At 42.8% G+C, this 25087-nt stretch overlaps 5 protein-coding genes and 1 non-coding gene across 10 annotated transcripts; 1 reads left to right on the forward strand and 5 right to left on the reverse strand.

Moving 5' to 3' along the window:
* The first annotated feature begins 1578 nt into the window (after positions 1-1578).
* On the forward strand, positions 1579-12855 carry LOC9642646 (LRR receptor-like serine/threonine-protein kinase GSO1). The gene is made up of 5 exons (XM_002973533.2): positions 1579-3693; positions 4168-4278; positions 12006-12043; positions 12246-12352; positions 12626-12855. Exons 1-5 carry the CDS (start codon positions 1654-1656, stop codon positions 12853-12855), a joined length of 2526 nt encoding a protein of 841 aa, XP_002973579.2. The 5' UTR covers positions 1579-1653.
* On the reverse strand, positions 12267-12339 carry TRNAR-CCU. Its single transcript has one exon. It is a non-coding gene; the product is annotated as a tRNA-Arg (tRNA).
* A 218-nt stretch (positions 12856-13073) lies between the features above and the next one.
* Positions 13074-15335, reverse strand: LOC9642208 (pentatricopeptide repeat-containing protein At2g33680). The gene has a single exon (XM_002973689.2). The coding sequence runs from the start codon at positions 15333-15335 to the stop codon at positions 13074-13076; it is 2262 nt and encodes a 753-aa protein (XP_002973735.2).
* Positions 15336-15459: 124 nt separating this feature from the next.
* Positions 15460-20332, reverse strand: LOC9642647 (WASH complex subunit 4). 3 transcript variants are annotated; one of them, XM_024678406.1, is made up of 26 exons: positions 20059-20332; positions 19669-20009; positions 19494-19611; positions 19311-19434; positions 19179-19259; positions 18906-19125; positions 18779-18851; positions 18670-18720; positions 18557-18625; positions 18452-18508; positions 18297-18404; positions 18178-18250; positions 18077-18120; positions 17936-18025; positions 17664-17851; positions 17510-17609; positions 17361-17459; positions 17173-17316; positions 16963-17124; positions 16693-16914; positions 16444-16646; positions 16235-16394; positions 16007-16189; positions 15768-15959; positions 15628-15709; positions 15460-15573 (listed from the first exon to the last, which is right to left on the reverse strand). In XM_024678406.1, the coding sequence occupies exons 1-26, from the start codon at positions 20308-20310 to the stop codon at positions 15566-15568; spliced, it is 3444 nt and encodes a 1147-aa protein (XP_024534174.1). In that variant the 5' UTR covers positions 20311-20332; the 3' UTR covers positions 15460-15565. The 3 variants fall into 3 exon arrangements, with proteins under 3 accessions (XP_024534174.1, XP_024534173.1, XP_024534175.1); XM_024678405.1 differs by having other exon boundaries at positions 18670-18726; XM_024678407.1 differs by lacking the exon at positions 20059-20332 and having other exon boundaries at positions 18670-18726; positions 19494-19601; positions 19669-19768.
* LOC9642799 (putative acyl-activating enzyme 19) lies at positions 20333-24327 on the reverse strand. Of its 3 annotated transcripts, none has more exons than XM_002973691.2 (16): positions 23721-24327; positions 23473-23669; positions 23221-23418; positions 22506-23171; positions 21921-22453; positions 21794-21869; positions 21649-21735; positions 21556-21599; positions 21400-21508; positions 21284-21343; positions 21152-21233; positions 21040-21104; positions 20929-20988; positions 20839-20883; positions 20683-20786; positions 20333-20630 (listed from the first exon to the last, which is right to left on the reverse strand). In XM_002973691.2, the coding sequence occupies exons 1-16, from the start codon at positions 24307-24309 to the stop codon at positions 20393-20395; spliced, it is 3153 nt and encodes a 1050-aa protein (XP_002973737.2). In that variant the 5' UTR covers positions 24310-24327; the 3' UTR covers positions 20333-20392. The 3 variants fall into 3 exon arrangements, with proteins under 3 accessions (XP_002973737.2, XP_024534176.1, XP_024534177.1); XM_024678408.1 differs by having other exon boundaries at positions 23473-23649; positions 23721-24019; XM_024678409.1 differs by lacking the exons at positions 20333-20630; positions 20683-20786; positions 20839-20883; positions 20929-20988 and having other exon boundaries at positions 21556-21583.
* Positions 24328-24339: 12 nt separating this feature from the next.
* On the reverse strand, positions 24340-24871 carry LOC9642800 (histone H3). Its single transcript, XM_002973692.2, has one exon. It carries the CDS (start codon positions 24811-24813, stop codon positions 24403-24405), a length of 411 nt encoding a protein of 136 aa, XP_002973738.1. The 5' UTR covers positions 24814-24871; the 3' UTR covers positions 24340-24402.
* Positions 24872-25087: the final 216 nt, after the last annotated feature.

Below are 25087 nucleotides of genomic sequence, written 5' to 3' on the forward strand. Positions count from 1 at the left end.
TGAGTTAGCAAATAGAGAATCTTATGAGGAGACCTACATTAAAATTGTTGGGTTCATGTTGATTTGGCCAAAGCTTCACACTCGCATGAAATCACATGTTTAACATGTTGAATACTTAACATTTGTTGAGCATTTCCAAGATTCATGCAATGTTGTTGCTGAATCTGTCAGAAATGGGACATGAAAGCAACACCTGAGAAAGACAAGAGAGAGGAAGAGAGGAAGAAAGAAAAGGATCTTTTCACTTTTCTCCTTGGCTCTTTTGATTTACCTCGCACAAATTGTGGGTGGGGTTTCACATTCGCTTGCTGCATCATAAAGTTTTGCTTTGTCAAAATATTGGGCAATGTCTTGATTGGCTTCTGCCACTCCTCGCATGCATCTCTCCCCTTCTTTCTCCTTTCTCTCCCCTTTTTTATCTTTTCATTCACTCATAACTGGCCATCTTCTGCCTCTAGTTTTGACTTTGGGTTGGAAACTTATAAGAAAAAAGAATCAAAAGTACCAAAACACAGGTGAAAAAAGCTAGTGAAAATATTTATTGGCTACCGATCAGGTTGGCATGCCAACAAAAGAGAATGCCAACTAATTCGCTTGGAGCGCATGTCTTGGCGCAAACAACAAGTACAACATCGCCATCATGTGAAGATTCTAATCTTTGGAATATCCTGAGAGGCCTTGATGGTGGTGCCGTCCTGGATGATTTGAATTTGGGGGGCTGGGAGCCATCGGATTATTTCCTGGGCGAGGCTTTTACAAAACACTAAAAGCGCGAGCACCAGAATGCACGTTTTGCCCAGCACAGAACGCTACACCACTGTTCTAAGACAAAGAAGTGAGATTCCCAAGAACTACCAGCATTCTCCCTCCAACATAACTTGGGGAGCTTGGTTTTGTAGAAGCAGCCACCCTTCGAGCTGCTCAAATTCCTGTCCGCGGGAAGAGTTATGAGGGAGGAGGATGAGCATAGCTGGTATAAATCCAACTCCTCGAAGCTACAAACTCCACCTACTTAAGACTGTCAAAGTTTTGCCTTTTGAGATCCGTTGCCCTAATCTTTTATTGTTTATGGCCATAAACTGTGTAATTACTGTGTCGTCAGGGCAACGCCAAGGTCAAAAGGTTGGACTTTGACGGAAAGTAAGTCAAGTTTGCTTCGAGGAGTTCTTTCAGCATGTTGCACGGCTGTTCCAGACGCGGAGTGCTGCTGTCCAGATCCAGTGCCATAGAAATGCTTGGAAGAAGCAATTGATCTCCACAATACTGTAGTGTTTATTTGGATTAAGCAGAGCGTTCTTCGTTTGATCCGCAATAATTCTGCAAGAACTTGAAAGAAAATTATTTCCTGTTCATGTAAAAAATCAACAGCCCTGCCACCAACGACCAATACTTGACCTCAAAAGTAAGTCAGTCAAATTGGCAACAACAAAAAGCAATGACTTTGCCAGGTGTTTGAAGGTTCAAGGAGCTGGATCTTTCCAATATACTGCTTGAAAGAAAATTATTTCCTGCCCTGCCACCCACGACCAATACTTGACCTCAAAAGTAAGTCAGTCAAATTGGCGACAACAAAAAGCAATGACTTTGCCAGGAGTTTGAAGGTTCAAGGAGCTGGATCTTTCCAATATACTGAAAACAACATTTCTAGCTATAATGCGAGTCATCCTCATCTTCCTCCCTCTAGTGCTTCTTGCGGCATGTTCCACGGGCCTGGGCATTGTTCCAGCTATTGGTGACGATGCGGGAGTGCTGTTGTCTTTCAAGATGGGCCTGGACAAGCCCGATTCTCTGCGTAGCTGGAACCGGACCACTCCCTTGGCTTCATGGAAGGGTGTGGAATGGAACGGGACGGCCGCCATTGAGCTCCAACTTGCAAACTTTGGCCTCAAAGGTGAGCTAAGCAGCAATCCCTTCTGGTGCAGCCTCACGTCACTCCGCGTCCTCAACCTCACATCCAACAACTTGACTGGAACTCCATTCTCTTCCAAATGGTGCTCCAGCCCAAGCCTTGAGTCGCTGTGGCTGCCATACAATAATCTCACAGGCCCACTTCTGAGAGAAATACACAGCAGCACTCTCCACGAGCTCGTCCTCACCTTGAACTCCTTCCACGGCCCCATCCCTCACGACCTTGGGGAGAGACTCCCAGCTCTGCGAATCCTCAACCTTAATGGCAACAGTCTCACCGGATACATCCCACCTACGCTCGGCATGCTAACCCAGCTAGAGAAGCTATCACTCGCGTTCAACTTGGACCTGCGCGGGGGAATCCCATCGTCCCTCTCCAACTGCACTAAACTCCAGGTGCTTGATCTCGCAAATAACTTCCTCACCGGAGGCCTGGATGATTCACTGCGTTTGCCTTCTCTCATACGCCTCAGTCTCCAACAGAACAACTTTCAAGGCAGGTTGCCAGACCATTTATGTAACAACTCTCCCGCTCTATCTTTTGTCGACCTCATCGACAACAGGCTGAGTGGCTCTATACCTCAGTCCTTGGCCAACTGCACAAGCCTCCAGGATCTCCTCCTAGACATTAACCAGTTCACGGGAAATATCCCCCAGGAGCTCTCAGCTCTAACCTCTCTCCGTAGCCTCGCCCTCTCACTCAATCTCCTGTCTGGAGAAATCCCTCCTTCGATACTCTCAAACTGCACCATGCTCGAGGTATTCGACGCAGGACACAACAAACTTGACAGTGGCAGCTTTTCAGACACAAACATGTCAACGAGTCTTGTACTCCTGCATTTGAATCGCAACCGGATGTCTGGGCGACTCCCAAACACCATGAGTCCGAGGCTGGGGTATCTCAACCTCAACCACAACTCTTTCACTGGAGGAATTCCAGACACTTGGAGTTCATCCTTGTGCGGCTCCATTAGACTTGTACATCTTGGCTGGAACATGCTGGAAGGAAAGATTCCATCTTGGCTCGGCAATTGTACCAATCTCTTCTACCTCGATTTAGAAGACAACAACTTCAATGGAACTATCCCACCACAGCTCGGGTATATCTCAGCACTGAGCTCCAGAGAGTTCCGGCCGAAGAGCATTGGCAACTGCAGAATTTGTCCTTCAATGGCCTTTTTTCTGCCGTCTAATTCAATCAGCAGCAAGAGTGCAAATGGTTTGCGCACCGGGTTATCACTGCGGTTGAACAAGCTCACGGGCGGCATTCCACACGAGCTCGGCAATCTCCAAGGCTTGCAGGTCCTGGACCTGGGCAACAACAGCCTCTCCGGACCCATTCCACCATCGCTCTCCAACTTGACCAATCTCGAGTTACTTGGGCTCTACAACAACAATCTCTCTGGCACCATCCCATCCAGCCTCTCAAGCCTGACCTTTCTAAATGCCTTTAGTGTTTCCAACAACAACCTCCAAGGTCGGATACCCGAGGGTACCCAATTCTCCACATTCCGACCAGACTGGTTTGATGGCAACCCCGGCCTCTGCGGTCCTCCTCTTCTCCACCGACCTTGTCCATCTCTTGGACCTGTTCCTCAGCAACAACAAGGTATTCATTCTCAACAACAAGGTAGCCTGGTGGACATCCCTTTTGCAATTGGAGCTACCATTGGTTTCTCCATTGCCTTCTGGGCTGCCTTCTTCCAGCTACCAAGGCGCCTCATTCTTCGTCTCCTAGATTGTATAGATCGGGCATTTGGTTTGTGCATTTTTTGTTATTCTGCTGTGCGTTATTGTCAAGCTTGATATTCTATCTATCTAAACATGGGAACATGGGATTATTAGTGCCAAGCAGCATGGATGATTTTGAGGACAATTGTCGTTGGAAGTAAGAGGCGGAGGAAAGTCGTCCTTGGAAAATATAGGACCCAAAGCTTGGACACCACTATTTTGTGAAGCTTGTCAAACTCCTTAAGAGTTCGTTTAATTCTCGGTTTCTTTGCTTAATTCTGATTTAATCTGAAGCTTGGTGTCCCAAAGAGCTGAAAGGCTGGATCATTGTGAAACCAAGAGAGAAGAACTTCTCTCACTACTAGGAAGAAACCAAAAACTTGGACGTACTGTGACTTTGGTTTGGTGACTTGGATGGAGCTTTCCAGCTTCATGTGAAGGACGAACACAACCCAGTCCCTGATAGGAACGAGATTTTTTTTTTCTTTTTCGTTTTCTTGACCAAACTGTGTCGAGACATCATTGCAGCATACTTTGGTTGGAATCGATGGTGAAGCCAGCAGCTGGTGGACGATGCGAATCCTCATATCTTCGTGTTACTGCTCAGCTCGACACTGCTACTTGGGAGTAACGCTGATGGTTACCAGTAGACAACTACCCAGAAAAAAAAGATAAAATCTTGAAAATGTACCTTGTCATTCTCGTGTCATGCACAGCTTAAATTCCTTGTTCTTCCCTGAGAGCAAATGCATTGTGCCCCTCCCGTGATCCATTTCTCTAGAGTTTCACTACTACTGCATGGTTGAATTACTTCCACGACTCTTCATTTTCCAAAAGAATATTTATGTCAAAACTATCCATTGTAACAACAACAATAAGATATTGTTGACACCAAAGCCTCCACCTAAGAAATAAAAGGTGCCAATTTGGAAAATGCCAACAATGTCAATCGATACATGTGGCTAATCTCATTATATGCTCAGTAATAGACATCACAACTTCTTATCCTTAAACACGGGCAACAATAGTGTTAACCTTAATCAAAATAGGATCATCTCTCACAAGAAGTGGAGTTAAAGGATGTGCAGTAATAAATGGAAGAAGTGATATTTTATAATGTTATATCAGCTAAAGAGCATAATCAAGAGTGGTTTTGGTAAATGCATGTATAAATCCCACAAGATCTTGATATAACATTCCCAACTTGACCTGCTATGACATATTTAGCTCCATACAAGGTAAAAGGCTTTGGAATTGAACACCAAATTGCATCACTAACTTAAATGAGCCTTGATAAAGATGATACAATTGTTAAAAAGCATTATTATAATTGTCAGTATGTCCAAATGTGCGTTTAAAGATGTCCAAGAGAATGTTCTAATCTGCACAAATGGTTGCACTCAAACCATTGTACCACTACAATATTATCCCTCAGATATACATAAGAAACTCATGTAGATGTTGAGCATCATCCCAAAAATGATAGGTGGTAATCACTATAAAGTGATTGAACTAATGGTACACATTATCCCTAGGATTTTTACAGAAGAATTTTGGCCAAACATGAGGATTGACAGTAAGAGCAAGAAAAATTATACCATGTGCTATGAATGCCACCATCAATTGAGTTTGATTGTTCAGTTGTGCACATAGCATCAAACAACTATATAAACTAGTACTCTAGAGTTAAAAGAGGAAGAGGCTACTGCTCTGTTATAAAGATGAACAAAAAAAAGAAAAACAAAAGAGAAGAAATTGAGAAGCTATAAAGAAAGTGAAATTTAAACAATGCAAAAGCTAGATCTAAACAAATGGCTCAAATCCAAGCATTTCTTAGGGACAATCAAAGTTGCCCCTCATTTCCACCGCATGAGAAATGCACATATTAATTAGCTCAAAAACCCTAACTTATGAGTTGTTTAGCTATCAAAATCCCATTAATATTAATATATGGCATCATAGCCGTACATATATATAAAATGTGCAAATTAGATTAGTCAAAAAAATTTAACTTATCTATAAGAGAATAATAATATACAACATTGTAACTATACACCTAAACTTCACTTGAAAGGACAAAAGGCAATTAAGGTTCTCTAGGTGGGATCTAGAGGAACACTATATGTTCTTTTGTTTATTAATATGTGATTTACATGACTTTTTAGGGCTCCATGTACTTCACCATAGATACTTGACACAAATTTCATACCATCAAGGCAGATAAGGTGAAGGCAAATAGGGAGTACAAAAATGTAACCTTAACATAGTAATGCCAAGGTCTAACAATATGTTAAAAAGAAAACTTTGGGCCTTACAAGTTAGTTTTTTGCTTATGCTTTTTGCACTAGCTCTTCATGGTGACTCTCAAGAAACTTCTTTGGACATTCTTCATCCACTAGCAGAGACTTTGGACATGCATATAGGCTTACAAAGCTAAGGATTCCACAAGGTGGTACTTTCAAGGTTCCAATGAATTTTTCTAATTCTGATTTGGAGCTCAACCTCTGTTCAGACATTGTCAGCTTCAGGCCTTGATCTATCATGTTAGAAGCAGTTACCTAGAGCAGTTTATCCCTTTGACAATTACATAGTGATGAAGGTGGTGGACATGAGAGTCCCAGGATCTTTTCACACCTTCAGTGATTGCTTAGAGAGACTCCCAGCTCTCAGAGACAACCTAGGCACTTCTCTTCTACTCAGAACAATAGGTGGACCACATTTCTTCCAGCTTTGTGCTTTCGATGCACTAGCATGCTATACCTTTCAAAGGAGACACACTTTGTGTGACCTCCAGATTTTTATAGATGACACAGGACATCTTTCACTTCTCATCAGTGCTTTGGTTCATCATCCAGGAGCACTCAATCACAGCATCAATTCAGCTTTTGAGATAGTGGCACAGATTCCCAGCTCAAGCATCCACAACAACTTGGAACTCCCAGCTCTAGCATGGATTGCATTAGAGATTCCAGCCTTCTATAGCCTCTTCTTCACTGCTCCATGAAGTGAGGCCTAGCTCCACCACCATCTCTTCTTACAGTGACTTCTTTCGCTTCTCTTCTCTTTCTCTCTTTTTTTTTCTTTGATTCTCTTTAGTAGTCAAAATGAATTTGTGACTTGGGGAAGAAACAAAGAAAACAAAGTGAAAGAATAGCTAGTTCTTGGGGTGGCATCAATATTGATCATAAAGTTTTCCTAGGTTTTGCCACTTCCATTCACTTTGCCTTTACATTAATTTCATCACACTTTCTCCACCATTATTCTACACTTTTTACACTCACACTTCTCTTTCTCATTCATTCCCTACACCATTGCCCATCAATCCAGTAGTTACCTTTTCCATTTTTCCATTTAGTACCACAGTTTAGCTTAGTGTTCTCAATAGTCTATAGGCATAAAGTCTTCATATAGACAGCCTACATTATTCAGCCAAGTTTTAGTAGAAGAATCACCATGTTCTAGTAGCAACTCTATCCAATACAATAGTTTTTATACTTATAGCAATGAAGCAAAGTCTGGTTGGGCCTGGTGTATGAAGTATCCAAGTCCATTTTAGGCTTCCTTCCCCAGTTAGAAGCAGTTCTACAAGTGACTATCAAAGATCTACCAACTTTCACTGCATATCATTGTGGACTACTTTTAGCTTTTGACACAATCTGGATAGTGGTTTTGGAGAGCTCTTTATCACAGATTATCCTTATTGACTGAGAAATGGTACTTCTATGCTTTAAAAGGCACTTTCCATTCTGCTTATCTTCTCTCATTTTTTCACATTCCCACACTTACCACCATTGGGTAATACATTTCCATTCCCTGGCAAAGATTTGGGAAGACTTGAGGTACTTCTTGAAGGTTTGAGAACCTTGAGATCATGATCTAGATATGTGTCTCTTGGTTTCGTTTTGATTTTTCTTTCTTTTCTTTTGATTCTTTGAGTGGTGCTTTATTGCAAATGTGACTACAGGCATTAAAAGGTACCTATCAATGAGTTTTTTTAGATATTCTTCTCTTATTGCTACAATGGTGGAAGATTAATATTACTAGACCCTTTATCAATCCCTCTTGTGCTAATGGAGTTACCTAAATATTTTGAGTGTACATAAACTAGACAAGCATAAGAATGAAATTCCTTTTTGCTATTAATTGAACATATTTAGCCCAATAAAGAATTCATGTTTGGTTATGTCTTGCACTGATTAGTGACAAAAACCCATATTAGTCCCTTAATATTTTTATAAGATAACTTATTGTGTTTGCCAAACACCCTTACAATCATTGTAAGCTCCTGAGTTTGGACTTCCCGGGAGGTCACCCAACCCAGTACTATTCAAACCCAAGGACACTTAACTCTAACTATCCCAAGACCCTTAACCGATTAGAAAAGGGGGTGCACTCTTGTTCATGGGCCTTTTCCCTCTATATTTGAACCCTTATGGATCATCTCTCAAGTCGTTCCTTTTGGTTGCTTACAATTATGTCTTGTATGATAATTTAATTCAGTCCCATTGTTTATGGAAAATGTCTAGATTTGCTAGCTAGGCAGGCATAGATTGTCCTAAACACATTCTCATGTTTAAATTTACAATCTAATGATATTCTAAGTAAGTTTTTGAGATTGTTCTAGAATGGGATTGGGATGGAAGGCCAAAACATATTTACATAATTAGGGGGGGGGGGGGGGGGGGTGGTGTCTAAGCCCAAACTCTATACTATGCTAATTGAGAGAGTACCTATATCCTCACGTTTAGCCACTAGTATGTTGAAATAACAAAATTTATTTAACTTTATTTTACGTGTAAATCTTAGCATTGGGATGTTAGATGCTCTAAGACTATTTTAATGTCCCTTATATTCCTATCTTTTGCTCCTTGGTTATATATTCAAAAATTATTCCATGCTCATATTTCTTCACTCCTTATGTATATACTTGAGTGTTTGGCTTTGTCTATTCGTTTAGAGGCCCATAGTTATCTTATGGTAAATCACTATAGGGTAAAAAGTGAAAACCACATGTGCTACATGTTCTAGGCAAGGCTTCCCAATCCAATATTTTGAGGTGATGGTGGCATGTTTGACTTAGGTAATTAATGTGTTGTAAATGTGATTGTGGGCATTGAATGTTATTTGTCAACAAGTCCTTTCATCCTTACTCCCACCCAAATAAACATAAAGTAAGAATTTATAGATTTATAGTCAGCTTAACTTTTAGTTCTATTTTACTTTGTCTTGCACTATCTTTGTAAGAACCTTTATATATTGAGCACTAATCCCTCAATATTGCTATATGATAGTTTACTATTTCTATTGATATCATACTCTAATGTGTTGGTTTCATATCAATTATATTAGTCATTTATAACAAGTGTTTAGATATGCCAATTAAGCATATCTACAAAATATAAAAAAAATCTTGATGCATAATATAATATCATTCCATATTTAATAAGTTTTCAAGCTTATTCCATAGACTAACTCATAGGACTAAGGTGAAAGCCCAAAGTAAACTTTTATATAAGGTGGTGGCTATAGAGGGTTCCAAAATATATAGTAGGAATAATTGGTATGTTAGGTATGGTTGACCAACTTAAAATATTATTTAGCTCGTAGTTAGGCATGTTTGTTTTTTACTTGAGTTTACCTTTAGGAATATCTATATCTTCACATTAGACCACTGATATGTTAAAATAGTAGTAAACACCATTTGGCTCTATTTTGGTTTTGGTGTTTGAATATATACTAGTCTTGTCTCCTAAGGCCCTAAAACTCAAATCTCACTTTATTGCCTTTAGCACATGTGTCAAAGGTTAGGTTCTCTTCTATGGCTCCTATAATAATTTACCATATGGTATAGAGTGAAAACCATATGTAGCACACAATATGAAAAAAAATTGTTGTTAGAGGAATTCTAAATGCAAAGACTTTAGTGGCTATTCCAATAGTTGTATGATGTAAATCTTTGATAATGAAATTGGCTTAAGGAGTCTTATATTGAGGACAAAAACCACTAATTATCTACTATGGATGAGTTTGAAGTTGTTTTTTATCTATATTTTTCCTTTTACTATGATATGGAGAATGCTTGTATGGAGTTTTGATATTTTCAACAATGAAAAATAACACTTAGGGAGTACATTGAAAAGCTTATTTGCTTGATTAATCATATTTCAATGAAGGATCTAAATTAGAATAAGTTTCACTTTATTGATGGCTTTTAAAGTGAGAGCATGAGGCAACACTTATATCATTCTCAACCTATAAAGCATTTGGAAGAGCTCTTTGATATGGGTTGTCGACTTGACAATAATAAGCACAAGTCTCATAAATGTTTAAGGAGCCTTTCAATAAATAATTATTATGATAATTATTATAGACACAAAGATGGGAATAAATATCATAAATTGAAGTCTATAGTGGTTACTTTAGATATAAAATGGCTGAAGAAGTAAAAGTTCTTTATGAAGAACTATAAGTAAGATTGTCATAATTTTAGTGAGTTTAGACACTAAAAGGTTGATTGTCTACAACTGAAGAACAAGTAATAGAATAAAAAGAATAGTTAATCTTTTATTAATAGTAAAGTTGCAAAATTTATAATGTGAGGATGATGATGAAGACTGTTCTAATTTAAAGAAGCAACTCTCAATCATTTCTCATTAACTAGGTTATGTGTGGAATAAGGTAGAGGATGAGAACATGAATCACTTTTAATGCTGGAGGGTATGTTCTATAGTTTAGTGTAAATTTTATTGAATAGTGAAAGTAATGATAACTTTGTTTCAACAAAATTTATTGAAGAGTATAGCTTGGTGATATGAAGAGTTCTTCTATACACAATAGAAAGTGCAATTATTTTTACACAACATTCGATGCTTGTATAGAGGGGGTTAGTTGGCAATATCACACTTGTAGAGATTTTTTATCTAATGAAAATCTATTGTGTGGAATTCATTTTTAGAATGTTATAATTGACAAAGGTGTATTGAGATAAAGTGGAGCATTAAACATGTCTTACTATAGTTTAATGGCATAAAGTAAATATGGGGAGTTTAGCCTCAAGTTATTATGCTTACATCTTTAAAGTGGGTTTGTTATTGTGTGAAATGTCCTTGAAGAGTTTCCTAGGGAGGGAGAGGGGGAAAGACAGAGATTTTGTCAAGTCATATAAAGTTAGAATTATAAGTTACAATTACAAAATATATAATATAGTGGTCATTTTCATATAGAGTGACTATACTAATTATTAGTTGTATCAAATAGGGGTTAAACCTTTGACTTTCTACTTAGGAAATAGACATTTTATTTATTGAGCTACATATGCATTAAAAAATTTATGCTAATCCATTCTTATCAATATAGTGTTGAATAACAATATTTTCATTTATGTTCACTAGCTAAATCAATTCTTGGTAAGAAAGTAGTATAACTTGAGAGTTATGCTACTCAATTAACCATAAGCACTTGGTATTCTCTATCTCTTATATAGGTAATGATGGGAACTTTGGCTTGCACAGTTTTGATTATTAACAAAACTAATAAGATTTTGTTTCTCCTATTTTCCACAATAAGGGGCACTTTTTGGGGCAACCTTGCTGGGATCAAAACCATCTAAGCCTTAAAATAAAAGAGCAACACCTTGCTCTATATCACTAATTTTTAACTATATGAAAATATCTTAGATTGAGTAGAAAAATAATAACCATTTTTCTGAAGTTTGTTATTTATCTAAGGATGCAAATATCATGAGTTGACTGATAAATAAAGAAATGAAGAAATATAAATACTCTAAGTAAAAAATGTTAAAACCTCTACTTTTTATAGGGTTTATTAAATAGTGTTTGATGCACAACAATCTTGAATTTAAATATCTGACATTCAGATAAATATAAAGATAAAATTTAAATTAATTTATTATTTTTATACAATATAAAATTAACTTAATTTATTAGATTTTTGAAATAATTTTATTAAAAACATATCAGAAAAATATTTATTTATTTTTACTTTTTAATTTGTTAAGGAGAAATAAGTTATTAAGTAATAATTGAAAACCCATATAATAAGTAAGTATAGTTTAATTTTTATTTCTAACCTTTTCTGATAAAAACTTATGATACTTAGGTGTGTAAATGTTATTATGGAATCATCCATTGTTTGACTTTCTATATACATATGGCTTTTCCAACTGGCAAAATATGAATTTTAGTGAGAGATAGAGTTTTCTGATAGAATTTTTGGCATTTTGATTGCATGGCAAGGTTGTGAGATTCCCTTACAACAGCACCTTCTCTCACTGCCGAAAGCATAGAGTTTCAAGCTTTGCAATTCAAGTGTTCGCTGTCTAATTTGTAGCTGGCTTTGACATGCAGGGCTCCATTCTTGCTGAGCTCACGGTTATGGGGTTGGGGTGGGTGCTCTCTCTGTCCTTAATGTCATGCAATTTTCCACCACTTATCAACGCTAGAAAAAGTTTCTACAAACTCCCAGCTGAAAAAACCCAGGAATCCACCAGTTCTTTGATGAGAGTTGTGCCCAACTGCCATCTTTGCACGCCAAAGTGATGGTATCGTCACAGGAACCTAAAAAGAAGATTCAATTGCCATTGCCAGGGACCATAAACCGGTGTTACTCGCACCAGACAGGGGTCGAACCTGTGACTTTCTGCTTAGGAAACAGACGCTCTATCCACTGAGCTACAGGCGCATTGACAAGTCTGGTAAACTCTAAGTCCACTATAGTCAATGTAGTGTTAAATGGCAACGTTCTCATTTTAGTGTTAACGTGTCCAGCGAGAACTTGGCAAATCAATTATTCCTGGCAAGAAAACAACTTAACTTTGGACCTTTCTCCTCAAGCCAAAACAAATATAAATTCCATATCCATGGCTCTCTTTTTACAATGTTGCGGGCTATTACAATTCTCATCGTTTGGGGCATTTTCTTCCATGGATTTGTGAGTGGCAGCTCCTTTGGTGTTTTCCTCGACCCAGGATGCAACATCTCAGAGCCTCGGTTCGATCAAAAGGAGTGTGGCGAGTGTCACTCGTATCCAAGCTTGTTTGGCTACAGGTTTGATTGGGATGGCAAGCACGCCTTGCTCTTGTGGCCTACTCCCACTTGCAACGCCTCCACTCCCACAAGGATGACAAGCTCTACAAGACACTGTGGCCCTCCTCCTCTTGGTCGCCCTCTATACCTATCATACAAAATCTTGTGTTGATAGAATCTAGAGCAAGCACTTAATTATAGGGCTAAAGCTGTGTAGTTAAAACAAAATATAAAATATGAGAAATAAAACTACTTTATAAAATAGAATTTAAAAGGTTAAAGATTTAAAAGATGTAAGAATACACCATGTTTATTTCATGTCAATACTTTGATTAGAAAAAACCAAGCTAGCAACAAATGTGTGTAAAGTGGAAGATGCCTCCCATTTGTCTACAATACGTAAACACTGCATAACAAAGGACACATCGCAAGGCCATCTTCTGGAGCCACGCACTGCGCAGCCTCCACTCCCATGGCCAGGTTGCTGTGCGTTCTCGACGCACCAAGCAGCATCATCCAGCCCATGCTCTCCCTCTCCAGCCCCACAAACTGGATCACTTCTCTCGCCTCTGCCAGTCGCCCAGCCCGCGCCAGAAGATCAACCATGCACAGGTAGTGATCTTTGCTCGGCTCCACGGCGTAGTCCACAGCCATGGACACAAAGCTCGCCCAGCCTCTCTCCAGCGATCCCTCGTGACTGCACGCGTGTAGAACGCTCTGGAAGGTGACGGCGTCGGGAGAGACCCCGCACAGCTCCATCTCTCGGACGAGCTCGAGGGCTCTGGCGCTGTGGCCGTGGTGAGCAAACGCTGCCACCATCCCCGTCCACGAGAAAACGTCCCTGTTGTGGATCTTGGCGAAGCAGCTCCAAGCGTCTCGCAGGCTTCCACACCGGGCGTACATGCTGAGTAGCGAGTTTTGCACGGCCACGTCCAGCTCCTCGGCCTTTCCCTCCAGCTTCGAGTGAATCTTCCTGCCTTCCAGTATGTTTCCGAGGCTCGAGCACGCACTCAGAACGCTCGTGTATGTGACGCTGTTGGGTTTGATCTCCTCGGAGAGCATCGTCTTGTAGAGCGCGAGAGCTTCTTCGCCACGGCCTGCTTGAGCGTATGACGCGATCATCGCGGTCCAGAAAACCACGTCTCGGCGTTCGCCCCTGCGGCTGCCAAACACCCTCTTCGCGGCTTCCAAGTCTCCACATGCGGCATACATGTTGAGCAGTGCTGTGTCCGTGACGACGTCCGTCTCAAATCCTTTCGTTGTGATCATAGCCTCGACTTTGCTGCCTGTTTCGATGTCCTTGATCTTCGAGCATGCCTTGAGAGCGTTGGCAAAGGTGACGTTGTTGGCCTCGACACCGGCTTCATGCATTCTCGCGTACAGCCTGAGAGCCTCGGTATCGCAGTCGTGATCGATATAGCCCACCATCATGAAGTTCCAAGGTATCACATCCTTCTTCCCCATCGCCTCGAAGACCTGGCAGGCGCTCTTCAAGCTTCGGCACTTGATATACAAGCTGAGAAGGGCGGTTTCCATTGTCATGTCGGTCTCAAGTCCACTGCTCACGATTCGAGAGTGAACCTTCTGCCCCTGGGCCAGGTCCTCCATAGCCGAGCAAGCGATGAGGACGTTGGTGTATGTCACAGCATTAGGCTCCACGTCCATAGCTTCGTATGCTTCGATAACTTGCTGGGGAGAACCACGCTCGGAGTAGGCCGAGAGCATAAAGTTCCAGCACAAAACGTCCCTCTTCTCGACACGATCGAACGCCTTCTTTGCATCTTCCAGGCTTCCGCACTTGACATACATTTGCACCAGAGCACTTCCCACCGCAACGTCAGTCTCAAGCCCCAAAGAAACTAGTCTTCCATGAACTTGTATGCCCCGAATCACATCTCCACAGCCTGTGCATGCCCCTATAACTCCAACAAAAGTGACTGCGTTTGGCTCCACCGAGGTCTCTGACTCCATCAGCCTGTAGATCTCGATTGCCTCGCTGTGGCGGCCGGACTGGTTGTACGCCGAAATCATAGTACTCCAGGAGATCACGTCCTTCCTCTCCAGCCGGTTGAAAACCTTTCTGGCTCCTTCTAAATCTCCACACTTCGCGTACACGTTGACGAGAGCATTCTGGACTGGAACGTGTGACATATAACCGGATGCGAGGAGCCGCTGCTCCATAGCCCTGCAACCTGTAAGCGTCGAAGAACCCCTGGTGATGCTGGCATAAGTAGTGGCATTCGGCTTCACACCCTGTAAGTCCATCTCTCGGAGAAGCTTGTGTGACTGCCCGTTGTGAACAGATGCACCAGCCATTGCATTCCAAGTCACTATATCCTTCCGAGCCATGCTGTCGAAGACCGCTTTCGCATCTGCTGGACTACCACACTTGGCGTACATGTTGACAAGAGATGTCTGGAGAGATATGTCCCATTTGAACTCGCTGGCCGAGATGTAGGCGTGAACCTTCTTCCCGAATGGAAGCTCGTTCTGATAAGAGCACGCTCCCAGAACATGTAGACAGGTCACTGCGTTTGGACGGATTCCCTCACTTTCCATTCGTTCGAACAGCAAAAATGCCTCGTTGCGATGCCCATTCTGGGCATAGGCTCCAATCATCATACTCCACGAGTAAACGTTCTTCTGCTGCATGCCATCGAACACCTCGCGAGATTTCTGTGTGTTTCCAAACTTGCCATGTAGCTGAATGAGCCAGTTTCTGAAGTAAACGTTGTCTAAGTACCCGGTACCGGTAAACCTTGCATAAAGCACATCTAGCTCCCCTGAATCTTGGCACTGCTGCAAGAGTGTGAGACATTTTTGCTGTTGCTCTAACTTTCCACGATCAAACGGTACCCCTGCTTTCGATTCGCGGAGAGTCCTCAACTTCCTGCAATGCATGAGATGCATTAGGTTAATGGACTGCCAGACAATCAATAAAAACCTTGAAAGAAAACTCTTGCTCCCGTGAAAGTGAATTCAATGAGCTCTACCTCCATAAGAATTGCTGTAATCTTCTTCATCATCTGGAAACAGAGAAAGCAGAATAAGTTTCTCGTCACTGGCATTTCAAAGCAAACAAACCATTTGCATGTTCTGAGCTTCTTCCTTTGAGAGAGATGCCAGCTTCTGGCTCCAAGCTTGCAGCCCATTCATGCCGCTGCCAGTGCTGTCCATGTCTAGGCTCTCCTCGAGGCGTGCTCTCTCAGCTACGAAATGCTGTCTGGCAGACTGAAACCAGTGCAGAGAATCGAATTGTTTGTCTTGGTCCAGAACCTGAAATCCAGTTTGATATTTGTAACTGCGTGTCAAAGATTACTAACCTTCAGAATATAGGCAATCCCAAGAGCAAATCCATCGTCGGTAAACGTTGCATTTACAGCATCTCTTCCGCGTTTATGAAGCTTCTCTTTTGACTGGAGTATTGCATCCGCCGCATTGATAGTCAGAGCAGGAACCAACAAGAAAAAATCTCGCAGATGTATGTTGTCATTGCCCTTAAGTTCCTGCTAGAGAACGTATGTATCATTCCACATAATATATTGAGTTACCGAGAATATATTTGTAAGGATCGCAAAGTAATCAGTCTCGTTGACTGATAGGTTTTGGCTCTCTAAAGCCTTATCCAGTATCAGACCGGCATCAATGCCAGCTTTGGGCAAGAAAAATGTCTTGGCTGCTTCCTCAAATCCTTTAGTCATCGGCAGAGACCTGCCAAAAATAAAGGAAGTTATATTTCCATTGGACTACACTCTCTTACCCGCAAGCAGTAGTGCAATAATTCAATCCCCCTAGGCGAACCATCCTGACAAAGCCGAGCGCGTTTCCCATCTCCGCAATGAGACGTCGAAACTGGTCTAGAAAGCTGAATCCATCATCAGTAACTCCAAGTTTCCTAATATCTTTGTTCAGCTTCTCAGCTCTTTCCACTGGGTAGCCGCTCTCGGCTTGCAGTTTCTTTTCCTGAAACAAATAACATTTAGTTATTGAGCCTTGGAAAGCATCTTACCTTATAGAATCGTTGTTCCTTCACCATTCGAGACTTGATGTGATCATCAAATAAGAATTGTGAGAAAACCAGGAACTTCTGAGCAAGAAACTGATACGCGAAGTTCACAGTGGTGCTCATAATTCCAATGCCATGAGTCCGGATTGAATTTGCAGCGTGCTTCACGTTGACCGTATTCAGATTTTTCCTGTTTCGTGCATTTGAAGGTCTCTCGACAAATACCTGTAGAAAGGTGTGAAATGCTGGGCACTTTTTTGAATCAAGGTTTACCTGAGTGTTGAGGTTGTAGGTGTAACACGCTACGAATATATGTATGTTGCGCATTATTTCCAATACGTCCACCCCTTGCTCTAAAGTTTGACCAGGAAGATGAATTGCATCCAACGAAAGCCCATATTTAAGCTCCGCGATATTTTTCATTTCATTGTATGTCTGAAAAAACCAGGGCTGTCAATCAACCACTGAAAGTTGTAACAATACCTTCCAGTTGTGCAGCGCAACGGCCGCATGGTCATAAAATGCTGCATTCAGGTAGACTTCAACCCGAGACTTAATGTGAATGAACGAAGAGAGGAGGCGTAAAGGTTTGATTTTTAGAAACCAGGAGGGATCCCGAACTCCTGTCTGAAAGAAATATAAGAAAGAGACAATCTTGTGCAGGAACACACCTTTGTAGGATTTACATTCACTGCTCCTTTCAAATGAGCCGAGTGTACATGTAGCCTCAAATCCGTCTCTATATCGTGACAGATGGGTTCTACCACCTCCTGTCAAGTAAAATAGCGAGTTAGTATAAAAAGAGCATTCTCTCACTTACTGTAAGTAGGCAATCCCGTATCGACTTCTCGTACAATGAGGCATCAGCACATCCACACTGGAGTAGCTTGGCTCCGTCCAAAAATGCAGACACCAAGTACCTAATAAGAAAAGTATGCCAAGTGAAGAAATGAATTCAAAAGTTGAAATCTTACTGCAAATGTCTGGCTTCGCCGGCTTGTGAATAAACCATAGAGAAGCAGGTTGCCATCATCTCTTTGTTCCAAAATAAGAAGCTACAGTCTGTGGCCATTTGAATTAAGCTTCCTCGATTCAAAGTCAACTCTATGAGAGCAATGTAGTCCTCAATTTCCTTGATACGCTCCTCCTGTAGCTTGCTTTGCTGTTTAAAAGAACGAACAAAAAAAGAAAAGAAGAGCAAGGGGGTCATCACAATGCATAATTTCAAATAACCTTCTGGAATTACCAAGCAAGTCACTACATCGAAGGCAAGGCGAAATGTAAACAATCCTTGAACTGTTGGTAAAAAATCCAGTGCTTTCATTGTAATATTCAGCTGTTTAAAATGATGCAGATTAGTCACGAGTTAGAATTGCAAAGCACTTACTGCACATAATGCATCCATGAGCTTAAGTTCTGGTTCCCTTGTTTCTTCATGCCAAAAAACACATTAGATTGGCCAGAAAACCACAGGTTGAGGTAGCTTACTGCTCGGCGAACGGTTAAACATGTTTCCATTAGAAGTTTTTAGTTTTGAATTTAGATCCTCTGCCAGCCAAGACTGCAGCAAATTATCACGAGGAACAGAATTTATTTTGTTTATGTACCTTAAACTGCAATAGACGTTCCCTGACGACAGACATAAGATGGCCAACTATCTGGCCAACACTCAGCGCAACCTCCTGCCTCAGTTTGTTGAACATGTACTCAATTGCCTGAGAAATAAAACGCATTAAGTTTGAAGACATCCCCAAATGCTTACTTTGAGTAGTTCCATTCCGTAACGCAATTGTCTCACTTGCTCCTTGCTTATCGGCACCTTGAATACAATATCTAAGAACTTTGTAACCGCAGCCTTTAAACGTACCTCGAGAAGAACATGCAGATCGATTGCAGATCTTAGAAACTTTTGAAGCTTGTTTGCAAGCAGAATCCCCTGTAAAACCTTCAGGCATCAGAGGAAACCTCTTGGTAACGTACCAGGGTTGCTTGTTGCAAATGCCTATCCAGTAGAGACTGACTAGAAAGATTCTGCGCCTACCTTAAAAGTAAAACGTCAGATCGGAGACGACGACGAGAGGTCACTTACAGGTGATGAAGCTGCCAACGTGCTAAATGAAACCAGCCAATCACAGATTGAACGATGTGTTTCATGAGAATCTCTAGAACGAATGTGCATATTAGAAATTCAAATATCAGTAGAACGAAAGCCTTACTTGATCAGAGCTTCGTCCAAACGGGTAAGGTAGCTACGCTTCAAGATCGCAGCATCCCTTCGCACGTCCCTGAACAACGTTGAGGCGCGAAACCAAGACGGAGAGTGTGCACTTAAAAACTCGATCGAGAGAAACCTCACGTTTGAGACCGGATGCAGTACGGGAAAATTTGCAGCTAGTTTCGAGATCATTTTCAGTGTCTTCTTGTCACTAGCTTCTCCTGGTAAAGACAAATACTATCAAGGAGATGAAAAAGGAGTTCCTACAGCATACCACTGATCCATGAATAGAGCACAAAAACTCCCAAAAGTCCCACGAGCTTCTCACGGTCGTCAGGTTGCTCCTTGGAGGTTTCTAAAACAAAAGTTCCATTAGGACCATCTACACTCGTAGAAAAGCTCGTACCGATGGCATTTAAGACTTTGACAATGGCCGTCCTTAAGCCGAAGGATACCTCTTCAAGAAACAAAGCATTGTCTTTGAGTTCTTCCTTTTCTAATTGCAGAGAAAAATCCTCGTGTATGCATCTCTGGGCCACAAACATATTAGTTCTACTCATCATCACTGCCAAAACGCAAAAAAAAAAACCTGAAAGAGGCCGGTCACGAGCAGATCGTCCATCTCACTCACAGCACGATGAAGAGACTCGATCTGATTAGCTTCCACGTCGAAAGAATCTGGTTCAGCTCTCACAGACTGCAACATTCTAAGAAAGTTATTAGGTAAAAATCTCACATTGCGAGCAAAGAACACACATACATACCTTGTAAACAGGGACAGGGAATGGCCGATAGCTCCATTATGCGAAACAATCTCGTCCAGTATCATCAAAATTCCAAAACCTTCACCGAGGGAGCTGATCGCTGTGTGGAAGTGCACGCTCGAGAGAGTCGAGAACGTTTGCTTCTTTCTCGAGAGTGGAGAGTAGAGTGCTTGCAACTGGCGAAAGAGATTCCCCAGCAACCCTCTCAATCCCACGATCGAAGTTTTAAGCTCGTGGAAGAATCCATACCACCTTGCGAATGCCAGTTGGACGCTTCCCTCGAGAGAAGCCTTGTCAGAATCGCCAAATACGAGCAGCCGGGGATAGATCTTTTCCAGCGCCTGCAAAATTTCGATCAATATCGGAGCTCTGGGACCAGATTTTGCCTACCTCTCGCCTAAATCGCGAGATTTCCACGCAATCGAAGGCCAGCGGCATGAGAACCTTGTTGACAGTGGCATTGTCGCTGACGATCATCTTTGGAAGCGAAACCCCAGATTCGCAAAGCGTGAGCGCCAAACCAATAGGATCCGCATTGCACGGAGAGGCGGCTCCTCCCAGCTTCCAGACCTGGTCCCTCCACTCATCCACAAAGCGCCGCAATCGCTCCTGCTGCTCGTAGGCGATGGCGCCATCCTCCATAGCCGAAACTTAAAACCCTAGCTAACGAATATCCGTGTGATTTAAAACTTTTCATCCTTGAAAGAAAGAATATTCACGAGAATCATTTGCCACCTTGCATGGAAAGAGAGTAGAAGTTATTGTCTCGACATCCAACGAATATTTGTCCTCCAAGAACCATGGGTGTTGAAAATACGTCCCCGGGCAGCTTAAATTTTCCTATCACAGCAACACAGCCAGGAACTTGTGATTTGGGCTCGCCCAAGGAATGGTCGCATGAAACCATCGCTGGAGCTTTGAGAACGTAGAGATTTCCAGAGGTAGTACATACGCACAAAAGCCTGGACGAAGAGAACCAAGAGCGTGTTATTAGACAGCATGTCTTTGTTTCACCTGTAAGCGTTGTCTTCCTCGACTAGTTGAATGGCTTCATCGATCCACGGTCCGGCTACTATTGGTTCTTCCAGGCAGATTTTCCATAGAAGCTTGCCAGAAATCTGTCACACAAATCCGTGAGAAACAATGCAATGGACTATCCCTTCGTTTTACCTGGCAGTATGAGTAAACATGCCCGTCCCGAGAACATACGAGAACCTGACAGCAAGAAACTTAGGAGTGGCCAAAAACAGTCCAATTTACTTGGTGAAAGATTGCCGAGGAGGTGTATACACCAGAGAACACTGGACCAAGTGTGTTCACCTGGAAGTTGGAACGGGAGGCTTGAAAGGTGAAACAAAATTATGAGCAAACCTTCCAAGCAATGTCACCAGTAGAAGAAAACGCGGTTACAGAACCATCAACAGCAGCAACGAGAACTGCAAAAGTGTGTAAGTGAGGAACAGGAGCACAAGCGAGTCAATACCGTTTCCGGTGGAAGAATCTACGTTGGGGGACGCAAAAATAGGTGCCCCTACATCGCGTTCCCAGGATAAACCATAGTTTGGCTGAAACATCGTAGAGATAGGCCAGTCAGCCTACAAAGCTATTAGAATACCTGCGTGCAAATGAGATACAGCCGACCACCAGTTGTAGCAATGTAGACATTCTTCCGCAACTACAAGGAAAAACATTAATCTCTGGCTGAACAATAGGAAACGCCAATCGACTTACTGCATCAGTTGCTGGAGATCCAAAAATGCTCCCATGACACAAATACCTCCATATGCACGTACGAGAAATAGGATCCAGAACATACACAATATGGTCATGCGAACCACACCTGCAGGAAACTCTCAGAGTCTCATATACTGCTTAATGGCAGCTTACCAGATGTATCCTTCCCAAGTATCAACAACTGGTTGGCATTTTACCTGCGACGTAAATTTGATGCGAAACTAAAGTTCCCAGAATAAATATTACCTCGCCATTTGTTTGAAATCTCCACACGACCCTTCCGTTGTCTGGATCCAGAAAATACACAAAACCATCATAACAGCCAACAACAACCTGGAATGCTCACATTAATTAAGAGATGGAAAGTAAAAGAAGGAAAACTAGTCTCGACCTGTGAAAAGTCGCCCGTCACAGCAGCTGTAGACTCGACCCGACCTCCCAGACTTGTCTCCCATATTTGTTCCCCACTGCATTAGTTCGACGTTAGATGAAAACCACGTAAAAGGTCCTAAAGGTACCTGATAGCATCGATACAGAAAAACTTCCAAGCATGAGAGCCAATGTAGAGCCGATAGCCTGAAGTTGTAGCCAACAATAAAGGCGACGCATCAACACAAGCGTGCAAGCATTTCCCCCATGTAACTTGAATTTCCCGAGAGCCTGAAGTACCAAGGTTGCATTTCGTTGTTACTACCTGGTTATACTGGTTGTGTCGAACGAAAACGGAGGGCGTAGGTACCGAAATATGACGAGGCCAAGATGGACGAGGCGAAACATAAGTATGAACAGTCTTGAGTCTCTTTGGGCCGTAGCAAGAGCAGGTTACTTCTTCACGGCTACCGCTTCTTCTTACCTCAACCTTGTCACCATCCACACGTTGAGCACTCTGCATGGCGTCATAAAGTTCGAGAGCTGTCCGGAACTTGAAGAGCAGACGCATGTCAATACCGAGTAAGTGAGCGGCATGGGCTGCAGAAACCGACGTTCCTCCGGACAAGAAAAAATCGTCTGAAGGAGAAATGCTGTCAGAAAGTAACACTTGTGAGAAAATCTGCAGGTCCACGGGAAACAGTTGGAACATGGAAAACAAGAATTCTATTTACCTGTATGACCCTTTGAACAGATTCCGAAGCAAATGGTTGTAATTTTCCAGGAGAAGCAACGGTGTTACTCAGCTTTTGAATGGCGGAATAGTCAACCTTTCCAGAGCTCGTCAGTGGGAAGGCATCGACGAAAATATAACGCTCGGGAACCATATACGACGGGAGTCTTTTCGTCAGCCATTCCCTGAGCTTATCCTCTTTATGATTGTCGTCGTTTGCCTCCAAGATAACACAAGCTGCTAGTTGGATGTCATCGCTTGCAAGACGAAGAGGGTACACGGCTGCTTTCTTTACCTGCTGATTTTCCTCTAGACACCTTTCGACTTCTTCAGGTTCCACTCGTTGACCGTGGACTTGAAAAAGCCTGTCCGTCCGCCCGACCAAAATGATGCCTCCGTTTTCTAATCTCCTTGCCAAATCTCCGGTTCTGAAAGCCTTTTTCTTTTTGGACTCGAAAAATCGGAGAGAAGTGCCGCTTTCATCGTTCCAGTATCCGTGCGAAACACCTGCACCACTGATGCACAATTCTCCGAAGTTGACATCGGCACCATCGACTGGTTGGATATGAATGAAGCAACCTGTAATAGGCTTCCCAATAGGAACATTCGTTTCGCTAAACATATCGCTCAACTCGTTGCAGTCGAAACAAGAGCAGTCACCAGACACCTGAAAAAGTAAATTTGCTTAGCATCCCAAGAGTGTAGAAGTGTTTTACCTCTGTGCTGCCATACAGGTTTAAAACCCGTATCCATGGTAGACTCTTGCGAAGTTCAAGCACCAGCCTGTATGACAGTGCCTCTCCGCTTGATACGAGAAGAAGCAGCCTCATACTTCCAGAGCTAGAAGCTTGAAAAGCAGGCAAAAGTGCGCGTAGCAACGATGGAACGGCAACCAGTCTTGTCACGCTGAAAGCCTGCAAGCTTTAAAACAACAATTAAAAGGATAAGAAACGAAAACTCACACGCACTTGCAAATAGTTTAGCAGTCCAAGAGGATTTCGCTTGATATCCCGCTCGCAAGGAATGACGAGTGACGCCCCGGCAAAGAGCGGACCAAGAGACTCAGTCAAGTGATCGATGAAACCAATCGCAGTCTTAAACAAGCCAACGTCCGATGAAGAATGCGGATATGAGTCCTCCATCCACTGAAGACGATTGAGCAATCCTAGTTAGAACAAAAACTTTAAGATCCGGACTACTACGCAAACAAGCTTACCAGTATCAGTGCCGCACACGCCTTTGGGCTTTCCCGTGGATCCAGACGTGTACATGATGTAAGAAAATGGTGGTCTAGAGCACGGCCAAGTAGTTCTCTTCGTCCTCTCCTCCAGCTCCAGTTTTCCCAGATCACCAATGCGAAGCTCACGACAAGGTAGACTCTGTGAAACTCCACTGAAATGGTTCTGGTAGTCATCCGGCAACCATGGCGACTGATCGCATCCTACTATCACCGAGGCCTTCGAATCTACCATGACCTCGGTAATCCTCGAAAGTGGCCACGAAGAATCGAGAGGTACAAACACCGCTGATGCCTTGTTCACGGCCAGAATCGCCACCAGGTACTCGGCCGATCGAGGAATCATCACTCCAACAGTGCTCACGCCTGAATCAGAGTCCCTGGAGCCTGCGGCATCGAGAGCGCTTGCAATCTGGCGACTATAACACTTCACAGAGCTCCAAATCTCCCAGAATGTGTAGCGCCGATCAACAGCTCCATCACCCCCGGCGTGGATTACACAAACCTGGCCTGGAAATCTTGCCGCCACGGCGCGGAAGGAATGCGCCAAAGAAGAGCCCTCCTCCATGACTGCTAAACCCTAAAGAATGACTCGATAGATAGAAGAAATATATTTACTTGGAATGCTAGAACAAGACTTAAGATCTTATCATCGATCACATCACGCCCTCTCGCCTCTGATCCGGCGAGCGAGCTGGATGTCCTTGGGCATAATCGTCACCCTCTTGGCGTGGATCGCGCAGAGATTGGTGTCCTCAAACAGACCAACGAGATACGCCTCGGCCGCCTCTTGGAGCGCCATCACCGCCGAGCTCTGGAACCGAAGATCCGTCTTGAAATCCTGCGCGATCTCCCTCACCAGCCGCTGGAATGGCAGCTTCCGGATGAGCAGCTCCGTGCTCTTCTGGTACTTCCGGATCTCGCGAAGCGCGACGGTGCCCGGACGATACCTGTGGGGCTTCTTCACGCCTCCGGTCGCTGGCGCCGACTTCCTGGCGGCCTTTGTGGCAAGCTGCTTGCGCGGAGCCTTGCCACCGGTAGATTTGCGAGCAGTCTGCTTGGTGCGCGCCATCCCACTTCCTGAACTATCTACCAACACTCTCCAATCGATTCCAAAGAGCAAGGAGCGAGCGAAGAACCCTAGCTGGAAGCGACTGAGCGCGGCAAATTTAAATGCGGAGCTTAGGCGGGAGGATCGTCATCCAACGGCCCAGATTGTCGATCCGCGTCCTTGCATTTGATTGGTTTTCTTATAATAATGCTACCCATAAATGATGAGAATTATAGTACGCTTCGACATCGTTATAAGAGATCTCGGGCTACTACAATTCTCATCGTTATGGTTT

This window comes from Selaginella moellendorffii, unplaced genomic scaffold, assembly GCF_000143415.4.
Source record: "Selaginella moellendorffii unplaced genomic scaffold, v1.0 SELMOscaffold_22, whole genome shotgun sequence".
Lineage (NCBI taxonomy): Eukaryota > Viridiplantae > Streptophyta > Lycopodiopsida > Selaginellales > Selaginellaceae > Selaginella > Selaginella moellendorffii.